Source organism: Haemorhous mexicanus, chromosome 1 (assembly GCF_027477595.1).
Source record: "Haemorhous mexicanus isolate bHaeMex1 chromosome 1, bHaeMex1.pri, whole genome shotgun sequence".
In the NCBI taxonomy this organism is placed as follows: Eukaryota; Metazoa; Chordata; class Aves; order Passeriformes; family Fringillidae; genus Haemorhous; species Haemorhous mexicanus.
Genome location: NC_082341.1, coordinates 149103852 through 149125177, shown reverse-complemented (window position 1 = coordinate 149125177; position 21326 = coordinate 149103852). Strand labels below are relative to the sequence as shown.

The window sequence follows — 21326 nt, the reverse complement described above, 5'->3', positions numbered from 1 at the left end:
TTAGGATATCCCATTAATAGCTATCTCCATACTCTGGTAAAGCTGCTATCATATCCATCATAAAATCCATATTTCAAGGCCTTATTTCCTAAATTATATTAGTTGAATCTAAAGAGAGAGATAGTCACCTTGGCAACTAGTGTATCACTTTCTCTTTCTTTTTTCTTCTTTTCTTTAGTTTTAGGTTAGCACTTTACTTAAACCAATTTAGCCTTTTTGGATTTCTTAGGACTAGGAAATTCATCATTTTTCTGAGAGGTCATATGCTTTGCTCCTTCAGTCAAAAAGTTGCTTATATTTGAGAAACATTTTTACTGGTTTTATAATGAGTTTTACTGATTTTTAACAACAAAATACTACTAATCTCTGTGATCTTTATAACAGCATGATTTTAGAAAGAGAAAGCTGTACAAAATCTGGGAAGAACCAAAGAATTTGAGACAGCTTAAAAATGACTGGGATACAAATTTTTGATGTTTTAATTAGATGTTGATATTGAATGCTCCACATGGACAGTTTGTGCCAAGTAGTGATATTCCTGGGCACTTCACAGTGTTTAAACACAATCAGCACTTTATTTTCTAGCAATGCATACACATCATATATGCTCTTATAGTCTTTTATTCCATCCAAATATTATGCAATTCAATTCTGTATTAGTATCCTTTGAGTTACAGAAGGAAGTTCCCAAGGGACATGCTAGGACCATTTCCTTCACAGGAGAAAGACAAATTGTGGTGCCTGAGAAAAGCAACGTAGGATGTGTCACCAAGAAAGGATCAAGAATTTCAGCTCACTCTGAATATTAGGGATCTGTATGCAAGTCTGTCTTTCAGAAAGTGACATACACCCAAAGTTTAAAAAATCAGCTGGTTTAAAGAGTCACTACAACTATTTTCTTTGGGCTAGATAAATGCCTAATGAACAACTCTTGCTGCATTGTAGAGTATAGCATAGCCAATCATGCTGATGGGCTCTAGAGGTGTCTGCAATTTTCCTACATGCAGGAACTTGAAAGTTCCTTAAAAATGGTTTGGCTGGAAGACATCCAAATTCTTATCATGCCATTGCAAAATTTAAGCTCTTTTGCATGCAATTTCTTAAATTTGACTTCACTTTTGGCCAAAGCTTATTGAATTTATTGCCTAGTCTTAATAGAAATCATTATGTTGCTAGCCTTTGCATAGTTTTCCTATTTACCTAATTTACATCAGGTGCAATCAGACAACTAATTTCAAATGTTTAAGCTACCTCAGGAAACTGAAGGAAATTAAAGACCTTCACATAAACTGCTCCAATGCCTACCATTTATTTATCTCTCAACATACTTCCCTGAAGTACAATTTTCTTTCACTCAGAACAGCATTTTACTCGAGAAGGTCTCCCATTAAACTATTAACGATGAGCAAAGGTGTCAGGTGTGAATGCCAAAGTGTTTTTCCTGTGACAGGACTTTGTGCATTAATGACATCTTATTTATGTAAACATATTTTGAGATTATTTGACCACAAATAAAGCTCATGTTTTAAAACGCACTACTTAATTTTCGTTGTTTGCAATAGAAAGCCATGTATTTATCTATGATGTAAACAATATAGAGTTCAAAACATCCTTCTAACCTATGTATAGTAGAGCACAATCAGTACTTGCTGCTACTTATTTCAATTATGCAGGAGGATTCACATCTCCAAAGCCACTCTGGACTGCCTGAATGGGGATTATAAAGTTGAAGAAGGGCATGGCAAAGAGCGCAATGAATTCCTGAGGAAACATAACATTGAGACTTATTTAATTAAACAACCTGAGGAGAGTCTGTTGACTTTACCTGAAGATATTGTGAAAGAGGCTGTCAGCTCCTCTGACAGGAGAAACAGTGGAGCTACGTTTACCGAGGGATCCTGGAGCCCTGAGCTTCCATTTGATAACATAGTGGGAAAACAAAACGTAAGTCAAACTTCCTTTAATGTCACTGACATGAACGCATGACTGAGTGCACTTCAACAATGGAGGCCTCAGAGGAGGCAACTTCATCTTTAACCTTTATTCTAATATGTACTGCAACAGCAGGGGATTGAACAAATTGTTTCAAGGTAGAAAAATCATGTATCTAAACTGGGAAAATGACAGTGAAGCAGAGATTTTGGGTTCATTGGTTTTTTTTCATTTACCCAACTGAAAATAAATGCTGCACAGTTTAATTTTGATTGAACCACTCCACAAAGTAACTAAAAATAAATCTAATGTTACTAAACTAGTTGGAACATTCTAGTGAGAGTGTATATCTCATTGCATAGCTTCAGTGCAGGGCCAATAAATTAAAGGGATGAGGGAAAGGGCATTTTCCCAGAGGAAAACACATAAAGTTGTTTATTGATATATGAGGGAAGGAAAAAAAAAAAGCACCTTGTGAAATCAGGTTCTTAATTTCTCACTTTTAGCAAAAAATTTAAACTCATACTTTAAGATACAATTAAAATTCACTAGCAGTTGAGTTAGACTCTAAGGACATCTGTAGCTCAATAGAAATATGAGATAATAGCAACTTCTCCTGATCAGATACTTTCCAAAAGAAGTGCATGGCTGATTGCCAGCAACCTGAGAACCAACAATTCTTGTATGGTAAAAAAATCATTATTGTTTAGAGGAATTAAAGATGGAAAGGTTAAAATGCCCTCAGACTCCACTCTTCTCACTGCACTTGGAAGACTGATGAGTCTTTATGACGCAAGGTCAGCTGAAGTTTTCTTTCATTTTCTTTGAGGGATCTGTAATGACATGATAGATCCTCTCTTCTGCTGCACATCCGTATTCCTACTCGTCTGAACTGTCTGTTGAACCTTAAACATTGTTGTGTGGAGGTCTTGCTTTTGTCAAGTGTCTTCTGCTTCTTACAAATGTGCTCAGAAGTGATAAAATTTCACTATCAGTCAGCCCACAGCAGTGTCTTCATCTCTTCAACCTGAATTGGAGCATGGCACAGTTTGCTGTCATATAAACCACCTGTTTTATATATGTTCTGTACATCTGTGCATCTGCATGTACACTGCCTTACAGTATTCTCTGTATTTTGTTGACCTGTGTCTATATTGTCATTTCATTAGGAATAGAGGTATGGGTGCATGCTTCTGTGAATATCTTGTGGTCTCTCTCTATTTCTTTCCCTTTAAGATATTCCTGTATTTCTGTAGTCCAAAAAAATCTGTGCAGAGCAGGCTTTCTTTTTTTTTTTTTTTTTTTTTGTCATATTCTCAGCTAAACCTGACCTTGATGCTAAAAAAGACAAAAAAAAAAAAAAAAAATTAGTAGGTTTATCCAATTATTGATCATCTCCTAGTACTAATAAAAAAGCCTTGAAAGTAATTGAAATAGGCATAGCTTAACAGCTTCTTTAAAACTTTTTTTTTTCCTTATGGCAATAAACAATCCACTTTTAGAACAGTTTCTCACAGGTTTTTTAAAGCATTTGAAGTTGTGTTGGGAAAAGCTGTAATTTTATATAACACAGTTTAACAATAAGCCTTTTGGTGGAGACAAGATTTTAAAAATCTGCTGTTCTATGTATGATTCAATTATTATGTAATTTTTAATTTACAGTTGAGACAATAGGCAGTATTGCTCATAAATATTGTATTTAATCTATAAAATTCAGATGATAGATTTAAATTATACTAGGATGTAGTAGCATTTCCAGAGGTGTGTCAGTCTTGGACAGAATAAGCATTTAATAACACTAATTAAGCTGCTTAAAGGTCACTGTCAGCAGCAGGCTTTGAGAATTGTAGAAGCAGCAACCCAGCAGTGAATCACTCTGTATGTTTGAATATTTGCCAATTGAATTTAAATCATTTCTTTACCCAATATAAATTACAACAAAATTTGAGCAATTGATCACATGTATCTTACTTTTAACTCCAGTTATGTTAGGAAGCATGTGAAAAGAAATCTCTGGGGTGTTCTTAAGCCAAACTCAAATTTATCCCAATCCACATTCATTACCTTGAACTGATGTTCTATGAACAGCCTGGATCAGTGAATTGTAGATATGTTTATGTAAGAAACAAATAACCACTTTTTATGTAGGCAGTCACAGATATTAGCAACAACTACACCTACAGCCCAGTTATCACTGTGTGCCCTTGCTCTGGTTGTGAGGTAAGCCAAGGGTGCAAGTTCTTGTCTGAAATTTAGACATGCCAAATATAAATGGAGGTTTCTGTTATTGAGACAAGTGTCTGGGCTTCTTTCTTAAAGCAAAGAACATTGGACAGAAGTTATTTTATTTCAAGAGAGTAAAGGCCTCCTCCTCTAGAATGAATTAATGTCAGTTTAAGCTGGATTTCTTCCATGTACCTTAGAAAAGGAGCAGCTGAAAGCATAACATGGTCACTGGATGTGCTGGTGGAGGCACCTGATGGGCCTGTCAGGATGTGAATTAGGAAAAACAGCATATTAAAAGGTCTGTTTTCTTTAGGTGTACCTTAGTACACCTTAGTAGTGGTTGCAATGAAGCTTAACAGTGAGCACAGGAATTGTACTAAAAGACTGCCAAGATGACAGACAGGTCTAAACAAAAGGGTGGAAATCAGTTCAAAGCCAAGGTGCCTGTGTGTTACAGCTGCCCCATTGTTATTATTGCTGTTATTTCTGTGCTGAGATGCCCCAGCACTCCCCAGCTGTCAATGCCACTGACCAATGGTACCATGATGTCCCTGTGTCTTGTGCCACATCTCCTGGCTCCTGACTATTGTCCGGTCCCCAAAGCATCTCTGCTGACCACAGCTTCATATGATTGGATAACTGAAAGTATCTGGAATGTGTATTGGAAGAAATAGAAGTTTAGACCCGGAGCATATAGACACCAAACTTCTACACACCCTCATTTAGTCATCTTCCCCTTGAGCTAAATCCTATCTGCAACTTGTATTTTTAAGCATGTGACCTTTTATTTTCCTATTTCCTTCCAAAACATGATGCTTGCAGTATGAAAAAAAAAAAATAATTTGAACCTTTGTAAGGTTTTCTAAGTGTCACAGATTAAAAATTTCCCTTCTTGTTGGGAGCTGGGTGCTTGGACTTTTTGCAGGAAGACTTCCCAGAAAAGAAGTAAAATCTAATCTAAGCTACTTTTTAAAGTCTCTATAAAATTTGTCTAAAGTTGGAGATTTATTATTTGTTTGTTTTAATTAATCTTCTTTCAGTTTCAGATGCAAGTTTGGCTGGGGTTTATTGGTTTTGGGTTTTTTTTTAACAAAATTTTGGTTTTGTTCCCGTATGATCAATGGTTATTGTCAGCATCAGGAAACTTCAAAAGCCCATTGTAGAATCCACAACTGTGTCTTCCACAGGGCTGCTCACAAAGATGAAGGAGAGATAATAGGAAGAATCAATATTTCTTTGTGTTTGCATAAAGAAGCCTTAAAAGATGCAAAGCAAAGAGGGGGATAAGAGACAAAATGTGGTTAGAACTTATTCTTGAGACAATAACTTGCATGATGTTTTTTCATTGCTTTTATATCAAACACAGGGAAGCAGTTTTTTAAAGTATGTGCATGTATATGAGGGAGAGAAAATGATGAAACAAAAATATGAATTTCCTTGTTATAGTGTGAATATAAATGCCAATTCAGAGTCTATTTTTGCAAAATACTACAGGCACCATGGCCATAGTGGTGATTTTATGTCATGTTCATCTACAATAAGATGTAAAACACTTCATACATTCAGCAAGGAGACAAGCCTTCATATCAATCACAGCTTAAAATAGAATTTTAACCAAAATATAGCTGTTTAACAGGATGAACAGAGATTATCTTCCTTGTATAAATAAATAAAAAAAAAAGGTCATCAAAAACATTAGGGACCTTCTCCATCCTCGTTTCCAGAGCAGAAGCAGAAATACAATTTAATTCTGAGGAATCAATTTACACACCACCATCTGATGTGATCTTATCCTTTAGCAGGGACTTCAGACACACTCATGCCCTTCCAGCCACCACAAATTGATAAAAGCTTTTCTTCCTAGCTCAGTTTAAAAGAGATAGGAGTATTTAAACTAAAGTAGCGTCACAGTGTGTAATAATATAGCATTTATCCACTTGCCTTGATTGTTTCCTCCAAGGCCAAGATATTAAATCCGACATATCTGAACCCTAAGCATGAGAAAAGTTTCTTTGATACTGTTTTTTTCTCCTAATGTTGATAATAGTGATTTGCTAGACAGAAGAAGGGAGGATTTGAATTGAGTGTCACCCCAAACCTTCTCTACTGAAGACCTTTTTCCACTAAACAAACTGAAAAACTGCTTGTCACTTTTGAACAGAGAGAAAATTTTATGCCTGTATTTTGGGATATAAATTACTGTTAATAAGAAGGAATATTAAATACTATCTGTGACTACATAGTCCATGGACTCAATTTTAGGATTGTAAGAAAAGCTGTCACCTGGGCTTGGCAGTGGGTACCTGAGACCCTTCCTGTGTTTTAATGTGCTGCCCAAGATGCATTAGAATGTGTTTGTTTACTATAGCTTGAATATCAACAAGGGAAACCTGCCTATAGCATTTGCCCAGTATAATCCTATGATACAAAAGAATTGGCTTTTCAGGGGCATCTGGTGACAAAACACCCCAAGCTCCAGTTTCAGCAATGCCCTATCGGAGACAGAGCTGAAGGTCTTTTCAGGAAGGACCTATGGAATAAATTTTCTCAGGTAGAATTTTATTTCCCACCCATAATAATGCTGAAATGTCTTATGCTATGATGTATGAAGTTTCACATCCTTTCCATTCATTAACATTTCTTAACCCTTGGGAATATTACAGTAGTAGAATTTCTTTTCCCATTCAAGTGGGAAAGAGCTGCTTCACTGTGGTTTGTGTCAGGAAATGGCACCATGAAATGGAAATGAGTTATTCTTTTTATGAAAGCAAACTCTAACTCTTTGCTAAAGTTGAAACACTCTTCATATTATATATGCTAGAATTCCTTTGTGAAGCAAAAGTATTTTCATTTTTCCCTTTGATTAGTCATTGAAACACCAAAGGAATAATGCATTTGAGATGATATTTAAAATATCAATATGAACTACAGTTAAATTAAATCATATAGCCTAACTGTCATGTAGATTGGCTCAAATATACCAGTAGTGAAGAAGAACATATTATCTGAAAACCCATGCTGAAGTAATCAGAAATGTCACCTTCTTCACTCCTGCCTAAGTGATCTGTTCCTTAACTACACACATCCAGTAACTTTGAGATAAGAAAAACTTCATTACTCCTGTGTTGTGGGTTTTGTTTTATATGGCTTCAATTCTTACTTATTAAAACACACCATTGGGTCAGAGATCCTGCTGTGATTTTGGTGTGTGTACTCCCCTCATGCATGCTTTAATAATTAAATATCAGATTTGGAAAGTGGAATAGAGTCTTAATGCTCAGTGCAGCAACAAACCTCCTAGCCTGTAAAAAAGAAGGCATTAAAATGCTCCCCTTAATGTACTGTATGTGTCTAGTGGAACAGAGTTATTATTTTACACTTCTATAGATTTCATTGAATGAATTGCATGGAATGCTGTAATGGTTTGCAATGCAACATGAACTAAAACATTGCATTTTTAACCCAAGGGGACCAGCAGGTTTATTCTGTTTGCATGTGCTTTCCCCTAGACTCTGGCTGCCCTAACAAGAAATTCAATAAATCTGCTTCCAAACCATCTTGCACAAGCTTTGCATGTCCAGTCTGGGCCTGAGGAAATTAACAAGCGAATAGAGCACACCATCGACTTACGGAGTGGCGATAAATTGAGAAGAGAGCATATCAAGCCTTTTTCACTGATGTTTAAAGACTCCAGCCTGGAGCATAAGGTAGCTGGGGCTTGGTAGCTACAATATTCGCAACTCAAATTGTAATAAATGTTCACTGAAGTAGAAAAGTTGTAGGTTCTGGCCTGTGTTGTTTTTTCTTGCTTTGTTTTTTCTTTTTCATTTTCTTTCAATTTTCATAAGGCGGGGCTGAGCTAGAGTTCATAATACACAGTGACATGATGCAGGTGCTATAATGCTGAAATGATTGCATTTCCTTGTTGGAAAATATATACACTGAACAAACTCAGTTCTGAAAATGACAGCCACTGGCTGGGTTGAACTCGGTAACGAATACAAGCAGTTTTCTGTCAGATGACAAGTTGCTTTGGCACTAACAAAGATTTAGCATATTAATAAACTTACATTTCTATTAAAAATACATATCTATATTTTATCTATATTTATATCTTCCATTTAGTCATAGAATCCCCCTGATGTCCTCTCTGCAGCTACAATATTTATTTCAAGTCAAGTGTAATTTTTCAACTCTCTGTTTTAAACATCCTTCTTAAAAAACCTGTTTCTAAGAGCTAAATACGGTTCATGTCTTTGCTGCTTCTCAACAGCAATACGATCTCATTAACTTCTCTTTCAGTCTACATCCAAATGTAAGTTATAAGTTTTAAAAGATAAGGTAATGGGAAAACACTCCTTGAAAGCTGATGGCACAGGGTGAAGTTGCACAGGTCTCAAATAATTTCACTGACTTTCTTTGATAATCTCACTTGCATTGACAGTGCACCAACAGCAGGTCTGCAATACTATGTGCACTTGACTGAAAGGAAATAAAAATAGCAGGGAAATGAAAGCATGGAGGCTCACTTCTCCAACAACACTCTAACTTCCACTGGAAAATAGACATTTTTACTTGATTTATGAGAGACTAGTCCTCAGGAAGGCTGATTAGTGAGAGCTTTATCACAACTGGAAAAGAAAAATTCTGCTTGAAGTATACCTAAGCCCTTACTGCACTAGTAATCTTGTGGAAGAAGATTACTAGTGTTTGCTAAAACAGAAATACAAGATTGCATTTCCTCATGAGGATATTTACACTGAGACACAAGGTAGAACCCCCAAAACCAAATTTTCCACAAATAATTATCTGCTGAAAAGGAAGATATGAAGATACTTCTTTCAGTGCAGTCATCATGCAAAGCTGACAGGGACTTAGAGCACTGAAATTCAAGATCTCTGATACCAAATGAATTACTACAAAAAGTCCCAGAAATCATGAATGATCTTTAATCTTTTCAAGACACAAGATAAAAAAATATGGTGAAAGAATCTGAAATTTTTTGGTTAAAGGAGGAAACAGCCTGATCAGAAACAACTTGATGAATGAGCAAACTTGCCAGTGGCTCACCTCGGCTTACTGTGCTATTTAATCACAAAAGGCCTGAGCAGGGGCTGGTGTAAAAGGGCACTGCCCAGAATAAGATCCCATAACCAGAAAATAAGCTCTCTTATTATTTTAAATTTCACAATTGTCAGCCACAAAGAAAAACTATAAAGGTAGTGTAGAATTCAACTTCAATTCAATTTAAGAAACGAAAAAAGATCCATGCTGTCATGGTTTGAGCCTGGCACAATGCCAGTGCTTCCAAGAGAATACCTCTTTTCCTGGTATCTACTGTGAGATGTGATCAGAGACAGAGCAGAGCAGGCTCCAATTTAAGATTGAAAGAAAAAAAAACTTTATTAACCTAAAACTACAAGGAAAAACACACAGAACACAGGATGAAAACCTTCCAAATTTCCTCCTCCTCCCCCCACCAAATTCCCTAATTCCATTACCACCCTTTAGATCACTCACTCTCAGTCCATCACCACCCTTTAGATAATCAATTCTCAATTCCTCGAGAAGAGAGGAGTCCCTCTTGCACCACAGACTTCACTCAGGAAACAGTAGAAACCTCTCGTGTTTCCGTGTCACGTGTGGCACCGCCCGGAGAACATTTTGCCATCGTGACATCTTCCTTCCATGTCCAGTGCTCTCACCACTGCACATGGACCAGAGCTGCTTCTAGGGTTTTTCCCTTTAAGGATGCTTTGTCCAGTTCCAAAAAAGAGCACAGTCCCTCTCCTTTTGGGACACCTGTCCCCCCAAATTTCACCCCCTGGGGCTGAGGGGTCTCTTGAACAGAGATCATCTTCCTCTTCTTCTTCTTCGAAGATGGAGGGCACCACCACCACCCTCCTCCTCACCCATCGTCTTTGTTCACACACTTTCACATCACCGTGCTCTCCTGGCTCTGAGCCATTGCCTCCCCCTAGATGCAGTCTCTGTGCCACAGGAACTCAAGGGTTCTGTCATGGCTATTCAAGAAAAAAGTCCAGCCAAAGGCCACTCCATCATCTCCTCCCACCTAGGATTCTTCTCAACTTCTCTCAATGTCTTTCACTTGCCCATTTTCTTGCTATCTCGCTCTATCTCCTCAACTTCAGGAAGAATCAGCATTTGCAAGGTTTCCATCATCCCAAGAAGGGTTAAAAGTCCCAGGCTCTGCCGGTTTGATTCATGAACTCCCACGGCTGGCTGCCTTGCTGGGCAGCCCCCCCCCCCCCCTCTCCTTCACGCCAGCCGCGCTATCACAGGCACAGGCACAGGCTGCTCCCTCTCTCTCTCTCCCTCCCGGGGCAGGAATGGGGGATGGCTGCCTGAAGTCTTGCAGTGCTTCTCTACTCTTCGGCCCAGGCCTGGCTTACCTCCCTCCTGCCACATGGCTCCCCTCTCCCCCCAACCCAGCTTGGAGCCGGACAGGGGAGAGGTCTGCTCTCCTCCAAGACCAGAACCCAAAGAGAGTTTCCCCTGGGAGTTCACAGCTTTTAACCCCCTGTGTTCTCAGAAGCATATCCATGCCCTCAGAGGACAAACCAGGTGCCAATATTAAAATCTGAACACCGACTGGCGTGACCACACCATCCCAAAAAACTTCATTTCCTGTCAAACCATGACACATGCCCTAATCCATCACATTACATAGGTCAGATTTTAAATATTAACAAAGTTTTTAATTGCATCTGAATGAAAAAAGTTTATTTAAAAGTTAAAATTTTCAGCAGATTTGGTACTTTCTTCCCAGTAATATATTTCCAATGGAAAATTGGGCTGCAGTGTTTGGAGAATTATGCTTTCATTCAATATTTCCTTAGGTGTTAGTCCCAACTAGTAGCACAGGCAATAGAAATAAAAAATCCATTCAGCAAAGTTGACTGAATCAACTTTCTGTTCCAAAAATTAATCTGGTTTCTTGTATTAGGAAGGAGTAAAGTTTTAAAAGATATCACCACTGCTTTATTTGTTCTGGCACATCCACCACCAACAGCTGGACAGCCTCTGGACAGCTCTTCCTTGCTTCTGCTCAGGGTGTTAAGATAGGGAATGTACCAGGATATAAAGGAATGATGTGGATTAAGGGAAGATGAATCATAGTGTCTTCTTTGTTGTGGACAGGAGCAATTTTCTTATGGGACAGCATGGGAAATGTCCTTTCCCTCCTGCATGCCTGTACAGTGATCACAGGTTTGTCCTTATAACCTTAGTGTTTAACCATACGTTTCAGGAAGTCATGGAAAAAGTAAAATTGGAACTATTTTCCTGCAGAAAGCAGCTATTTCCTCCATCCCATCTTGTTACTACCACTTTCTCCCTTCTTCCAGTCCATTTAGGAAACACAACAGATTCAGGTTCAAATAGCTGAGATCCTGGCTAAGAAGTGTTGCCTTTACCTTGTTCGGTGAGAATTGTGTTAATGTTCTGTACCTCAAATGACAGAAAAGTGAGTAACCACACAAAAAATAAACTATATTTCTTCCTCCTGCATTAGTAACAGGACTACCACGATGTAGGATCATGGGGTGACATGAATGCATCTGAAATGTTACACAGGACCTCTGTTTAAACAGTCTGGTTGGTTTGCATTTTTTTCACTATAAAGCAATTCCAGATATCAGGTTTACACTAGCTGTTAAATTTCTGGATTTCTTCCTTTAAGATTTCAAAAGGTTAGAAAAAAACCCAAAATAATTCTGGAATCAACATGCACAAAACTACCATGGAGCTAGCACAGATCCTGGTTTACCCTGGTTTGGACAGCTGCCATGTCACTCCAGTTGAAGCCACTGGAACATCTTGCCACTCCCCTCTCTTTGTCCTTCTGTGGTGACTGGATAAGTGTGTATTCCACAGCAAGCAGTTGCAGTTACATTAGAGAATGGGTTATCTCTCTGAGGCATTATGTGTATTTCCATATGAATTCTGAAATACTTTTTTTTATTTTTCGTAGGGCTTGTGCAGGACCTCACTTGGTATATTTTATAGATTCTTTACTGAAATTGACTAGTCATCACTAACCTGTATTTCACTCATTAATGTTTGATATGTCATTTAGAGACTATGTACCCTCAATTTTGCTAGAGGTTTTTTTTCCACAAATAGCATGTAGGCAGGTCATCACAGGAAGGTACTTTTGATGGTAGCATGAAAAGATGCTAAAATTTCCAATTATATAATAGCTCATAGGAAAATCTGATCCTACTTCAGATAATTCCAATAATTAAAAGATATCATCATGATGATATCCCTAAATATCAGCAATTTAAAAATATCCATACTATGTACTTTCATAAAGGGTAAAGCAGAGGTACAGGACAGAGAATTTTACATGCTGGTAGGGATTTATTAAAGAAATTTTCCAATGTAAAGGTTTGTATAAAGATATTCAGTCTTCCTGCATATTTGTACTTGGATTAGAAATCAAGCTGGTCTTAGACATGAAACATTTACGTATTTTCTGTGAGGTGAGCACACTGGAAATATCAAAAGAGCTTTGAATTTCAAAGTACACATTTTCTTAGTTCAAATATTAGACCTAAATATCTGAGTTTCTCTGTTTCACAATTTCTGACTGGTAAGATAAACAGAAATTACATGAGTAGGAAAACAATTTTGCTCCTCCTGCTTGCTATACCTCAGCAACCACAGGCACTATCTCCTTTCTTCCAACTCAGAAACTTCCAGTTCCAATGAGGTCTGCAAGAGACACTGGGCAAACTCTGTGCCTGTTCAGCAACTTCTCGATTGTTGGTCAGCAACTGAACCTCTGTCTCCTCTTTGGTCTTCCCAGAAGTTCATTTCCTCTCCTGCCTTAGACTTCTTGAAACATATTCTTCCATTCCTCTCCTGTATTTCAGAATCTTTTCCAACATTACTCTGGTGAAGAATAAACCTGGTCTCCCTGTTCATCTGTAAGGTCCTCTCTGAGTCAAAGAGCAGTAGTGAGGATAAAACCAAGCACTTTTCTCCCCAATACACAAACATTTTCTTTAGGGGAACACATGAAGCCTGTCATATTACTGGTGTTCTCCTTTCAAAGAGGCTTTGGAGGAGAGAGGTGAGGAATCAGCAGCATTACTCAACAGGAGAGTGCTGGCCTTTTTTAGATTCAGCCAGCAGGTTGCTGGCTGCCAGCAGTGCAGGTAAATGGCCCAAGCCCAATGGGAGCCTTCCCTGGGCCATGAGCAAGTCACACCAGCACAGGTGGCTCTGTGGGGTGTGCAGGGAAGGTTTTCACTGCAGACAAAGTCACACCACAATTCTTCCTACCACTCTACACAGCTCTGGTTGGCTACATGCCTCCCCATGATTTTTGAAGGGCCTTGAGGCTTAGTGAATCCTTCAATTACTTCTCCAAGTCATTAAGGGGTAGACTGCTACAGAGCTGATACATTTATCATTTATGTCAGTGCTGCCTAGGGATGCCAACAATTCCTCATCACAGCGTTGTTACTGATTAGAACACAGCATCCATCCTTTTGACATAATGCTCAACACAGCAGGCCATTCTATGTTTGTGCTTCATTCATCTAGTTTGCCTAATTTCCCTATGGAACAGTTGGGATTTCATGTTATATTTTAAAGAACGTACCTTTCTTTTTCCCTGTTTGAAAGAAGCCCTGGTCCATTATTTATGCAGACTGATGCAATTCTGTTTCCCTGCACATGAAATCAGGGTCAGTGCCTCTGGGGTTCCAGAAGCAAAATGAAGTGGAATTACCTGGCCAAAAATCATGCCAAAGTGATACTGCCAACAGCAGACACAAGGTGGAATGACAGGAGAGGAGGAGTCAAAAGGAGGGACACACACACACACACACGAACCCCCTCTCTCACTCATGACAAATGGGAGCAGGGAAGTGAAACCTTTTTTCCATCTGGGAGCTTGAGACTGTTTTGATCAGATGTTTATGCTGAGATGATGTCCCAACCAAAGGTCCATGTAGGGAAAATACTCTAAGTCTAGCTAAGATCTCCCTTCAAGAGCCAATTAACTATGAAATCCAGTTCAAAGCTAGACTCTCTCAGTGCATGTTCTTGATACCTTTCTTAATTTTTTTGTTTTTTGTGTTCTAATGCTTTCTAAGCATTTATAAGAACAGTTTTCTCTATTTCCAAATTTCTGGAGAGAGATTCTGGTATCTGATATTGCTTTGACTCTTATAACCTTTTTTCAGCCCCTTTAAAACAGCAGAGGTTTAAACAAAATTAAGTTATTGTTCAGAGGAAGAAAAATGACTGGGGCAAGCCTTTGCAGGATTTCTTATAGCAGAAAGAAACTTTGGTGGCATCCATAAAGGATATAGAGAATTACAAAACATATTCCTATGGACTAATCCTCATCTGCTGTTAACAGCTGCAGTTTAATTGAATTAGCAGTGATAAATAACAGCTGAGGACTTGGTTAATATTTCCCCTTTAACTGATCTACTGTGGTCTATCGATGTGTCTATTACTCCATTTCTTGGTAATTTCCATTAAAAAAGGAACCTAATAGTATTTTCAGTTGTTTGATATGCTGGAGAAAAATATTTTTTCAATTAATCTTTATAATAATGCACCTCAAATAGTCTTTTACATTTGGAGAACCCCCATATTGCAAAGTTTCCACAGAGCCTCTGACTTTGTTAGGATACAGTTTCAGCATCCCAGCATCCCAAATAGTCCCAGAATGTTCCAACTGCATAATTTTTTTAAAATTAAAATTAGAAAAAAATAGCAGAGCAGCCTCAATTTGGCCATCATGGAGCCACCTCTATGCCATCATGCATGCAGAGTCACAAATTACTCCAGTGCTTGTCTTCATGGGAGCAAATTCATGGTTTCTCTGGTTATTAAGGCTTTTATTAAGGAATTAAATGTTTAGCATTTTACACACCAGCACAACCTCCTGGTATCTACCTCAGGATTTTTAAAACAAATAATTTTCAACTAAGCAGAACAATTTTGTATTGCAAATTACAGATTTTTTGCTCTCTTGGTTAAAATATTTTACCAGATTATTAACAATTTATTTGATGGGTTTTATTTTCAAACAAAATTCAGGTTTATTGATTTATTGGTTCATTGTGCTAATTTTCCCCATGTCTCCTATATACATTTCCTCCTATAAGGAAACTACTTCATGTGTTAACAGCTAATTTACTTTTCTCTGTGTTTTCTTTTTTTATTTTAGTATTCTCAAATGCGGGATGAAGTATTCAAATCAAACTTGGTGTGTGCATTTATTGTTCTTGTATTTATCACCGCTATCCAAAGCTTGCTCCCTTCTTCCAGGTAAATATAGAAATATATCTCTATATATCTGAAGGCACTCTTAGTGACACATTGGAACAACGTTTTTAGGATTGATGTGCAATGAGCACAGTGTTTGGAACTATTTGGTCACTTTTTTTGCAATACTAACTACTTTTTTTACCACAATATCTACAGCTACACGTTTTCAAGTGAGACAGCAGCATGTGCTGATGTTATATTGTTATGTTTTCAAGTAGAACTACCACCAAGTTAAGTGGAAATTTTGACTTACAAAAATTTGCTCTGGTGTGTCCTGGTGAAACATGATCTAGAACAATAGCTGTGCCTCTTTGCTAAGTGATTGATAATCACCTTGGGTATCAGTGACTCTCTTGGTTTGTTTAATAAATGCTTTGTAAGAGAATTGTACTGCTTGCTTTGCTGCTGACAATGTGATTTGCCCAGCTGGGAAAAGCAGTCTCAGACTATTAATAAGCATGGAGGTGATCTGGTAGGTCTGTTTTCACTTTGCTCTCCTTTGGGGCTGACCAAGCAATACATTCCTATCAAGGTGATGAAAGTCTGACATAGGTGAGACCTTGGTGTCCACAGTTCACAGACTCAAACATATCATTTGGCATTTTTGTCTACAATTTAATAATGATATCACAAGAGTATGTGCAAGGACTGAAGTCAGTTTTCTAGAACAGGACTGCCCCTGTAACAACCCTGTGGTCCCTTTTGGTCTTTGACAGAGCAAGTGTTAAAAGAGAATTCCCAGAATAACATATTTCTTAGGTAGTTTCTACCACTCAGATGAATCTTAACTTATGGCTGACAGCAGAGTAACTTTTTAAATTCATTATTTGTACAAGAAATAAGACATTTATTGTGCTACAGTAGTGCAGCAAGATTTCTTGGATCATTTCTGGAAGATGTGAGTTACCAGGCTGATGTCTAGAACACCAAAGTGGGGTTAGGTGCAGGCAGGCAAATACATTCCATAGCAGTGTTGTCTCATATGTTCTGTAATTCTCAGCTGACAAAGAACCTGGAGTAGCATGTGACCTTCTGTTGTTCCTTATGTGCTATATTGCTCCTAGTAAGTTTGCTTGCTTTTTTAAAGCTCTTCTCCCAGTACACATTTAAAGTTCTTTGCTTCTGCTTTTGTTTGTTTGTTGTTTTTTTTCCTCAGTATGTACAAGAAGATTTATGGAACTTATTAACAGAACCTGTTTTCCAAAAAGATTTCTGCTGCTATATCAATCACTGCCATACCAGATTAAAGAAAAAAAAAAAGACATTTTTTTCTACCTGCACAGATTCATCTCTGTTAAACCTGTGAGGATGTCTAGTGCCATTGGAGTGAGGGGGAAGGAGTCTCACAAACACATTGCCTGCAGCTGTCTCATCTCCTAGTTTCTCATCTTGCCAGTAGTCTTGGTTTTTCCCTGAGGACCTTTTTGTCACTGAATGTTAAAGAGGCTGCAAATACAAATAGGTCAAAATTAAGGTTAAATAAATTCCTACAAAAAAAGAACAGCAGAGGTTTTTTAAAAAAAATGTGACCTTATCTTCAAGAATGCCCTGAAAGATTGATTGCTAGAACCTGGAAGATATTTAGGGAAAGGGTATTTACCACTACCCCTTTTGTGAGAGAAGCTTTGGAGACACATGGCTGTTCATTGGCAGCTCCTGTGTTCTGTCAGCTGAAGATCACTGTCAAGGCTTATGGAGACAAATTTTGGTCTTGTTTTTTTAATGTTCCGTTACTCTGTGTGTTTCAATTTTTTAAAAAGCATGCCTGTCAACAGATGAGCTATCCTAAAATAACAGGATATGGGTTTTGAGTGAGAAGGTTTCAATATGCTTAAACATATTGGATGAGAAAATAATCTGGAAGTTCAAATTTCCTAAGTTCCAGTTCTAAAAGCAGTTCAAGGCATGAGCAATTGAACAAACTATCTCAAAATTAGACAGGATTTGGATTCAGAGAATCCTTGAAATGACTGCATATTCATTTGTTACACCTCTGGTAAATATCAGAGAAGTAAAACACTAGGGTGGAAAACCATGGAAATAGTTTCCATGAAACCACTAACAAACTATAATTCAGTCTTCATGGTAACTTAGCCATTTCCTAAAAACACATATAAGAGTTTTTCAGTGAATGCTTCAGATTTCTGTTGAACAAGGATGAAATTTTATATTTGCTTAAGCAGATGTGCGAGTAATTTTTGAGCTGAGTTTTTGGTTTCTGAAAATTTGGTGAAAATGCTATTTAAATTGTCAAACATATATTACTATGGTTCTTTGGGGAGTTTCCCAGAGAGTTTTTGTTAGTGTTAAGGAAGGGAATCATATCTCAAATTTAATAGGTATGGAAGTTTCAGAACTTTATCTCAGTTTATTTCTGTTTCCTGTAAGGATAAATATTTGATCCATTCATGCATTTTTCCCTGACAGGGCAGATGCATGTGAATTTTAAAATCTTTGCAATAGTTTTCATTCTTTGAAATATGGAGTCAGAGAAATTACTCTAAGTGAGATAAACTCATGCCATTTTTTTTTTACCATAATTGTCCTTTATTATATTATGGTGCCAACTTGGCAGTGATTCATCTTGTCCATCTGAGAGGCTTGGGAGTTTCATCAATTTCCTGCAATGAACTGTTTATATGCTCACATGGACAATAGGTCTTACTAGAGTAGACTGCTAAAATACTCCTATTTCTTCCCATTTTTGACTGGGTTATTCTCGTGAAGTAAAAAAATCATATTTCAAATTGCTATTAATTTAAAAACTTGCATCTTCTGTTTTACATAAGTTTTCCTTTTGGGTCAAATCAGTTGATTTGTAAATCAGAAAGTGGGAAAGCAAAAGCTGTTTTTAAACTTCACTTGATCTTGGCAGTAAGAGAATCCCTGAAAAGAAAATCTATTGGCTTGAACATCTTCTGGAATGAAGGGGTGATCCAAGCCTGGTGTCCTAGTTCTGGGAGAAGTTCATGGACAGAAAATTAGTACTGTTTTTTGTTCAGATTCCTCTAACCTTGTCAATGCATTATATCGTACTTGATCTTATGAGCATGCTCCCATCAAAATCTCAGCACAGATTGTTCACCTCAGAGGTCATACTATGCCACCTTCAGTTTTGTTTTTAAATCAAACAGGCTCAGGCTAGAGACAAGCACATTAGTGTTCAGTTGAACATCTACAGTGGAAAAAAAATTGTTGCCTATAAATTTATTGTGGACAAACACAAGGTCTCAGTTTCTCAGGCACATAAGCAGGTTATTCTGCAATTTTGGGTTTATATCCTGTACTTGGGTGTTTAGATGCTCCCTTTATAGTATCTCAATTCAATAACATGGGTCTTACATGTAGAGTTTGCCAGTCCAAAATAAGTGCTAATGTTTAGTGTCCTCAGGCTGGACCTCTTGAGGCTTGACCCTAATCTTTCTGAAGGCCTGAATTTGGTTTTGTTCAGAGCTGGATCAGGCTAGGTTAACAGAACTGGTAAGCTACACCAGCAAATATAGACTCTCTATCTATATCTGAGGTATAGTTAGAAACTATCAGTTCCAAATCAGATCACAGCCACTTGGCTTTGCAAAGTTAGAGGGCTGTTGCAGAATACTGCTATACTGTGGGAAACTGAAGGAATTAATCTTGCATGACCCTCTGTCAGTGTCTATAATCCAGGATCAAAGTATAGTCACTGGAGAATGAGTTAATGTGAATCTCAGTTGGCTTCTATCTGCATAACCTGAGACTACTATGCAGTGTGATGAATTGTATCCAAAACCACACAGGTGATGAGCCCTCCTGACTCCCTTACCTAGTTCTACATGGACATGTCCAGCTTTTCCCTTGATTTATTGACTGATTGTGCTGAGATTTAATGCTGGATTCTCTTTTTTTTTCCCCAGAGTGATCCCAATGGTCATTCAGTTTTCTATCCTGATTATGCTGCACTCCGCTCTCGTGCTGATAACGACGGCAGAGGATTACAAATGTTTACCCTTAATGCTCCGGAAAACTTGCTGCTGGATTAATGAGACCTACTTGGCAAGAAATGTCATTATCTTTGCATCCATTCTGATTAATTTTCTTGGAGCCATCATCAATATTGTAAGCCCATAGGGAACCAAGGAATATTATACAGTAAAAGATGATTTATGACTTATTAAGCTTGCTACAGGACTTTCTAACTACATCTATAAGCTGTCTGTGATTTAGATAACATGAAAAAGGCAAAGCATCACAGCTTCAGGAAATTCAATCCATTGCTTGATCTATGTATTTCTGAAATATAGAATTATTTCTCCCTCATGAGTATCATCTATTTTTAAAACCTTTTGTCGAGTTTCTGTCTGACATATCCACTCTTTGAGGACCATTTGAAATTTTCTGACATGCTGAAATACTTTCTTAGAGACTGTCAATCCAAAAAATGCTTATCGATATTAAATTCTTCCTCTCCTAGATTCTCAGGTCATCTTACAGTTCTACTATTATTTAGATTATTAAGAACAATAAAACAATTCTAGAATAATAATTTTAAAAATTCCAATGGAGCCTTGATTATCCTGATGTATTCAGCAACAAGAGAGAGCTTTGCATAATTTAGGCAGATTATAGTGTCAGACCACCAGACAGGTCTGAGCCAAGAATGTGGTAAATACATCACAGACAGATTAAAAGTATCACTGATAGGAGAGTAAGTCAGAGAAAGAAAAATGCATTTCTATAGTTACTGAAAAATATAAATACAGTAAATGTCAGGAGGTTCAATTGGGCTTAAAACTTCCTGAAGAAAAGGACAGTGGTGCATTACAATACAAATCACTAAGCAGTGCTTTAGAATTTAGAAGTTTTTAAATCATGTAAAACAAACACCTTTCAGGAAAGATTTTGGTACAATTAGTCTTGATCTTTAAAAAAAGATCTCTAACACACTATCTATGCCCAATTTGTTACTTCCCCTGATTTCTTGTGCATTATTTTTTAAGATTTGTCCTATGCAATTTTCTGGGTTGGCTAATCCAAAGACAATCAAAAGAAAATTACATTTTACTGTCACACCAGTGGTTTTCTATAAAGCAGGAAACAGTCATATGTATTGTCATATATTTAGCTGAACAATGACTTGAGTCACTGAGTCCTGATCTCTATAGGAAATGACAATATTAGTATAATCTCATTATTTCGTATGTCAAAGTTCTTCCAAAGTTCTTGTTCAGGAGGGACCTGCCTGCATTCAAGAACAGGTAATGCATCTCAGCCTTGCCGCTTTATGTGTTCACTGAGTTCAAATGCAGCCAACTGGAGGGGTCTAAGACTCAGATGCTTTCTGAGCCATAAAGCTTTGGTTTCACAAGGGGGTCAAATGAGTCTTGTGAGTCTTAAGTGCATTCTTATTGCTATAAAATCAAGTTTCTGATCCTGAAAGTCTCTTAAAAAAACACCTGTACTTGTTCTTGTGACGTTCTGCCCTGCAGAAAGGTGTTCTATACCTCATAAATTTTCAGAAAGTACATTATTGTCTGCTATCACAGCCAGCCAGGTAATACTCCTACACTGCAGAGATGGCTGAGTGGCTAAAAGAACAAACAAAAGAGTGCCAAGTTCAAAATTAATCAGAATTTAATGATAAGAAATTGGTCCTCATTAAATGAATTCTTTAACTATTGGGTAAAAAGACCTCTAACTAGCTTGTACAAACCAGGTTGATGACATGACCTACTATAATCATCCAGAGTAAACAAATATATATGACAGGAGACTCCATCTGCTTTAAGTGTCAAAACATGAAGAAATTAATTATTTTTTTTCCTTTAATTTAAGACCATAATGTATCCCAACTCTACAGTGCTGGTTTCTTT

At 37.5% G+C, this 21326-nt stretch overlaps 1 protein-coding gene across 2 annotated transcripts in view; it reads left to right on the top strand.

Moving 5' to 3' along the window:
• Positions 1–21326, top strand: part of ADCY8 (adenylate cyclase 8) — a 117982-nt gene that overhangs the window by 72956 nt on the left and 23700 nt on the right. Inside the window, exons 7-10 of one of the 2 annotated variants that reach the window (XM_059867164.1) lie at positions 1674–1944; positions 7668–7865; positions 15377–15477; positions 19371–19572. In XM_059867164.1, the coding sequence (XP_059723147.1) occupies positions 1674–1944; positions 7668–7865; positions 15377–15477; positions 19371–19572 (772 nt within the window). The remainder of the gene's footprint in view (positions 1–1673; positions 1945–7667; positions 7866–15376; positions 15478–19370; positions 19573–21326) is intronic. The other variant, XM_059867173.1, reaches the window with a different exon arrangement.